The 6638-nt window shown below is 32.0% G+C and overlaps 1 protein-coding gene across 25 annotated transcripts in view; it reads left to right on the top strand.

Moving 5' to 3' along the window:
* Nucleotides 1–305: 305 nt before the first annotated feature.
* The window catches only part of LOC124368346 (C-Jun-amino-terminal kinase-interacting protein 4), a 152075-nt gene continuing 145742 nt past the window's right edge, over nt 306–6638 (top strand). For 12 of the 25 annotated variants that reach the window (XM_046825722.1, XM_046825709.1, XM_046825707.1 and 9 more), the window contains exon 1: nt 307–795. In XM_046825722.1, the coding sequence (XP_046681678.1) occupies nt 484–795 (312 nt within the window). In that variant the 5' untranslated portion in view covers nt 307–483. Of the gene's footprint in view, nt 796–6638 lie in introns of all 25 variants that reach the window. The other 13 variants (XM_046825715.1, XM_046825693.1, XM_046825710.1 and 10 more) reach the window with 2 other exon arrangements.

Below are 6638 nucleotides of genomic sequence, written 5' to 3'. Positions count from 1 at the left end.
GCCATGATCTAGATGTTTTCCATACATTTCTTTAATGTTATCATATATATTTGTATTTATATTTATTTCAGTTGCAACAACCACTATTCTAATATTATAATTTCCTATGCCAACTTGCTGTATAACCATATACATTTTCTGTGTGAATAAATGAATAAAATAAAGAGGCGAAATAGATTCCTCAGGTTAATAAGTATACAATAACTTGCGTACACATTAATTTATTATATTTTATTTTTTGTTGCGTTGTTGAACATGTTACTATCAACATCTGTTTCGTGTATCCAGATTTGGTATTGAATAAAACAGAAATCAGCTATCTCTACTCAACTCCACTGATCACTGATCCAGAATGAAAGAAGAGAAATGTCACTATGGTGTGTGAGTCATAGTGATGTGCGCAGTGTTATATAAATACATAATGTTTATGTTGTTATTAATAAATATATTGTTTATCTACAGGTGAGATTTTAGTGACATAATATGAACATCATGATTGAAATGGAGCAAGAGACGGTTTATGGAACCCATGAAGATTCTCATGTTGTTATGTCAGAAAAGGTTCAATCCTTGGCTGGCAGTATTTACCAGGAATTTGAAAAAATGATTGGTAAATATGATGAAGATGTGGTAAAAGATTTAATGCCCCTAGTGGTAAATGTTTTAGAATGTTTAGACCTGTCTTATACAGAAAATCAGGAACATGAAGTTGAACTAGAACTACTTAGGGAAGACAACGAACAGCTTGTAACTCAGTATGAAAGGGAGAAGCAACTGAGGAAAACTTCTGAACAGGTGAGTTACTTTAATTTTCACCCTACAATAAGACCTTTATATTTTAAATCACATTTTTAGACAATGCAGATTATATGTCAGTCTGTTGTTTATAAAGAGTCTGAGGTTATCATTAACTTGGTGGTAGGTCAAATTGCACTAATTATTATTAAATAGGCCTAGTTAGACTACAATAGTTATGACTAGACTGTATTCATATTTAAAAAGTTATACATGTCTCCCCACCTGTTTTCCTGTTTGGCAATCTTACTGGCTGTAAATTCCATCTTTTAGGAGAGATAAAATTTAATTTTTATACAAACTTAACTCTACAATCAATTAATATCTAGCTGAACATTTTAAAACAAAGTTGTTCTTATAATACAATACATTTTACTATCGATATTATCAAACAATATTTAATTATTATACCCATCAATATCAACAACCAGTAGTAATTAATTTGAACAATAACTAAATCATCTGCACCAAGTACACAATTTAATATTCTAAGCACAATTTGTTCTATAAAGCTTCTTTTAAACTAAAAAGGGGTAGGGTACGATAAGCGGACCCGGTTTTTTATATCGAAATTGGCAAACGATATTACTTAATCATAAACATCGATATAATCAATCGATACTGATTAATTATTTTTAACGATTAATTAAATAATCTATATCAATAGCTGTAAACACTTTCAAATAATACTCTTAATGTAATATTTCAATTTTATATAAGTAACATTTGATTATTAAAAATGACAGTCAATTTTAGAAAAATACACAACATTGCTTTGGAAGATGATAAGAAATGTTTTTTAAGACTTCACATGTTGGACTCATGCGGAAAACCCCATTATGTGAAATTTGTGGGAAAGAAACAACTGTAACTGTGAGAGGAGCAAATATGTCGTCTTCAGTTTTCCTAATGTTGGTTATAATAATTTGTTTGATCACTGTAAATATTAGATCCATATTTTAATTTAAAACATATGATTGTTATTGAGAACTATAAATACTTTATATCGATTGATAGTGTAGGATTTGAGATGCGAATATTAGGTATCGATGATTACATTCTTCGATATATAAAACTGTGTCCGCTTATCGTACCCTACCCCTAAAAAGGATAGTTAACTTCAGAAAACTATACAAAATAACACTAAAAGATGATTGGTACTTTGGGATTATACCGACCACACTAGTATGAAGAACACAAAAATAGAAATTTATAGAAACAAACATGATAGAACGAAAAAACAACTCTTCAATTACAAAATTACAAACTTACAAGCATTTCCAGGTATTGTGATCGTTATTGTTGTCGCTGTTATCTTATCTTTCTCGAGAATCCTGATTACGGCAGACCGCGCGGCATCACGTGATTTGCACGGTACATAATTGCCTTTCCATTACAATTCAATTTATATTTCTGATTAGCCCCTCTAGAATTTGATATTTTACTGATAGGTACTATCTCGAGGGATGTTTTTCTTTCGTCGACATCAGCGCGGGGCAGCACCGGTGCTGCCAAAGCCCGCGCTGATGGCCGGAGGCACTCGCATTTTGGGTGGCGGAATGTGATCAAGAATAAAAACAAGTTTTTAGTGTTTTTTTAATAAAGAGTTTAGTTTGGTAAATGTTTGTTTTTGTTGAATTTTTGTGTTTGGAGAAATGTAGAGGTAAAACACGGAAGTACAACAAAGCGATGCACCAGCTGAACGGGCGGCGAGACTCTGCAATCACGTTATCTACTAGACGCTCGACTTTGACCTCTGTCTGAGGATGGGGAGGGGTTTGCGATAAGACAATTCCTGTTTTATATTGACGAAATATTGTTCTACGCTAATCTAGTAATCAGTAGAAACGAAATGTGAAATAACGATTCATGTCTGGGTGTGGTCGGTATAATCCCAAAGTACCAGATGATTCACTGTGTCTTTCTCGGTTCCAAAATGGTTCTTGTTACGTTTTCTTTATTATTTAAATGTCAATTTTCCTATTACCTTAGTTGTATCGTTTGATTAAAAGTTATGGTTCCTATATTATTTATGACATTACATAACTGTTTGGCTGCAAAATAATAAGAGGCCACCACCACAATAGAATCATATTTATGATTATCTAAACTATAGAAAAAAATGTTGGCACGAATTACATTGTATGAAAACTATTTATGTTGTACGTATCTATAAAATGTAACAAACAAAACAGTTTAACATTTGGTTACTTTTTACTGTTTTTAAGGGTATACTATGATTCTATTTTGGTGGGGGCCTCTTATTATACTGCTGCCACATCTTCAGTTTGTAAAAATAATATTTGGTAAGTGACTTCATCTAAATAAAAATGATGGTTAACTGTAGAAAACTAGCCAAAATAGCATTGGGAAATGATAGATTGTGTTTATTTTTTTGGTAATATATTTATTTTTTTATTGCAGTTTCTCTATTGTTAAATGAGATTTCTCTATCACTTATCCTAATTGTTTGTCTGATGGTTATGGCTGATATATAATTGACGAGGTATATTATATTAATTCTTTTAATTTCAAACATATGAAATTTAGGTACTTTGGGATTATACCGACCACACCCAGACATGAATCGTTATTTAACATTTTGCTTCTACTGATTACTAGATTAGCGTAGAAGACTATTTCGTCAGTATAAAACAGGAATTGTCTTATCGCAAACCCCTCCCCATCCTCAGACAGAGGTCAAAGTCGAGCGTCTAGTAGATAACGTGATTGCAGAGCCTCGCCGCCCGTTCAGCTGGTGCATCGCTTTGTTGTACTTCCGTGTTTTACCTCTACATTTCTCCAAACACAAAAATTTAACAAAAACAAACATTTACCAAACTAAACTCTTTATTAAAAAAACACTCAAAACTTGTTTTTATTCTTGATCACATTCCGCCACCCAAAATGCGAGTGCCTCCGGCCTTCGGTGCTGCCCCGCGCTGATGTCGACGAAAGAAAAACATCCCTCGAGATAGTACCTATCAGTAAAATATCAAATTCTAGAGGGGCTAATCAGAAATATAAATTGAATTGAAATGGAAAGGCAATTATGTACCGTGCAAATCACGTGATGCCGCGCGGCCTGCCGTAATCAGGATTCTCGAGAAAGATAAGATAACAGCGACAACAATACCGATCACAATACCTGGAAATGCTTGTAAGTTTGTAATTTTGTAATTGAAGAGTTGTTTTTTCGTTCTATCATGTTTGTTTCTATAAATTTCTATTTTTGTGTTCTTCATACTAGTGTGGTCGGTATAATCCCAAAGTACCCTTTTTACTGTTTTTAAGGGTATACTATGATTCTATTTTGGTGGGGGCCTCTTATTATACTGCTGCCACATCTTCAGTTTGTAAAAATAATATTTGGTAAGTGACTTCATCTAAATAAAAATGATGGTTAACTGTAGAAAACTAGCCAAAATAGCATTGGGAAATGATAGATTGTGTTTATTTTTTGGTAATATATATTTATTTTTTTATTGCAGTTTCTCTATTGTTAAATGAGATTTCTCTATCACTTATCCTAATTGTTTGTCTGATGGTTATGGCTGATATATAATTGACGAGGTATATTATATTAATTCTTTTAATTTCAAACATATGAAATTTATTTAGTATTTTAGATACTTTGATATCCATTGATAACTAGTTCTGTTATTTGATATTTGAAGTATCGATGATTATACCAAAGTATATTAAAACCACCGGATCCGCTTATCATACTCTGAACGCGCCAATTACTCAAATACAGCACAAGTAATTAACTTTGTTTGAAATAATTTGGAACAATATTGTTATGCAATACGTTAAAAAGAGCTGGCGGTAATTAATTGTAAGTAACTATAATTATGATGTTTTTGTATTCAATGGTTTAGGTATTTCTAATCATTATTTTGGTGCTCTGATTCGATTGATTTTGATGGTGGCCGCTTACTATACTACAATCAAGTATATAACTAAATTATATTGACGAGTTTCTATCATGTTAATCAAACCTTACGTCTAACCTCCTATGAAATATAGTGTATTAAGTTACACTTCATATGGTTTGTTGATTTTTTAGTGGAAAGTAACTAAAAAAATCAATGTTAAGAAATTGCAATATTAAGGAAAAGAATATGTAACTTAAAGGCTTAATAAAAAAAAACCATCATGAGGAAGTCCCTCAATTCTTTAATCTACCTACCTTAGACCTAAAATACTGTTATTTTTACTAAAAGGTCAATGAAAAATTTGAGAATAACAAACAGTGAAGCAATGTTATTTTGCTCATGAAGCTAACAAAACCTACCTAACCTAACTCTCATCTACCAAGGGCCATATACCCTACCTAAGGGACTATCAACCTACCTAAGGACTTAATACCTACCTAAGGGCTTAATACCTACCTGAGACGGTGAAACTACTCAAGAACAACAGGGATTTTCTCCCTTTATGGAATGTATTTTTTAACTTTATAGGCCTTTCCTCACTTTTATTTAATCAATATTGCAATCCGAATCACATATTAAGCACTTTTTATTATACAAGTCAACAATTAATAATACCACAAGATAAGGAAATATAATGAATCTAGATGCTACAAACATGAATTGATTTTGCAGAAAGTGATAAAGATCAAACTGACCAAACCTACCACCTGACTATTGGACCCAAGGGTTGACTGCCTTATCCGAAGGTCAACCAGCCGACTTGAGGATTTGCTTATAATTAAACTTGTTATTTGAGATCAACTAATGAGAACTCACGGAACACTACCTGATGGTCTGACTTGCCCTAGAGCCGACCGGCCTACCTGAGAGGCAACTGGCGTAAATAAAGAACTTTCAAATGGAAACATGAAATAAGGAAGTTATGGTGGAAAATAAGAAGGTTAAGATGGTTAACTCTTAGGTGCACTGGTCGGCCCTCCCAAAACGTCCAAAAGTGAGGTAGTTAGGTTAGGTGAATATTTTGTTAGTTTACCTCAAATAACAATACTTAAATTATAAAAATACCTTCAGGTCTGACCTGGGTGGCCCTCAGGTAGGTTTGACAGTCAGGTATGTTAACATACCTCAGGTTTTAAATATATTGCAATGGATATTGTCATGTTTAAAGTCATTCTAAAAGTTTTACCTTTATATACATATACATATTCATATTCATATTAAAAAAGTACAATACTAACTATTCAGATTAAATTTTATAGTATTCATATCACATTGTTAATGCCTTTATAATATTCGTCGAATTTATAGAATGGATTCCTAGATAGCCAGTTGTGTAACACTATTGCACATTTTTTTCTGTTAGATTTTACCATGAAGCAGCTAGATTAAAATATATTTTTAAGCTTATATACTTATGATAATCCATGGTTCTTGTTAACCTATACTGTGGTAATACAAGCTTATTACCGTACTATTTCTAGTATCATGGTAATGTGTCAAGTTTCCTAAAGGGGAATTGATAATATATTTTCTCAACTAAAGGTAAATATAAAACATGTACAAATTTACAATGGTAAAAATACTGGTTTTTACAAAAAGAGATCTATAATGATTTAATGGCTTAGAGTCAGTTAATATTCTTACTGCTTTTTTATTCAGAATAAAAATCTTCTCCATGCCTGTCCCATTCCTTCATAACACCACCAAACTATACCTTATAATACTTTTAACAAATGAGTAATAGGACATTTTTACATAACTAGTAGTTACATGACTCCTTAAATTTGCTAGTAAAAATATTACTCTGGACAATTTTAAAAAAACACTATCAGTGTGACATTTCCATGAAAGATTATAATCATTATTTATTCCTAACAAGGTAACTAGATTATTATCATCATTTGA

This window comes from Homalodisca vitripennis, chromosome 1 (assembly GCF_021130785.1).
Source record: "Homalodisca vitripennis isolate AUS2020 chromosome 1, UT_GWSS_2.1, whole genome shotgun sequence".
NCBI classification, from domain to species: domain Eukaryota; kingdom Metazoa; phylum Arthropoda; class Insecta; order Hemiptera; family Cicadellidae; genus Homalodisca; species Homalodisca vitripennis.
This window is presented reverse-complemented; position numbering and strand designations above follow the sequence as displayed.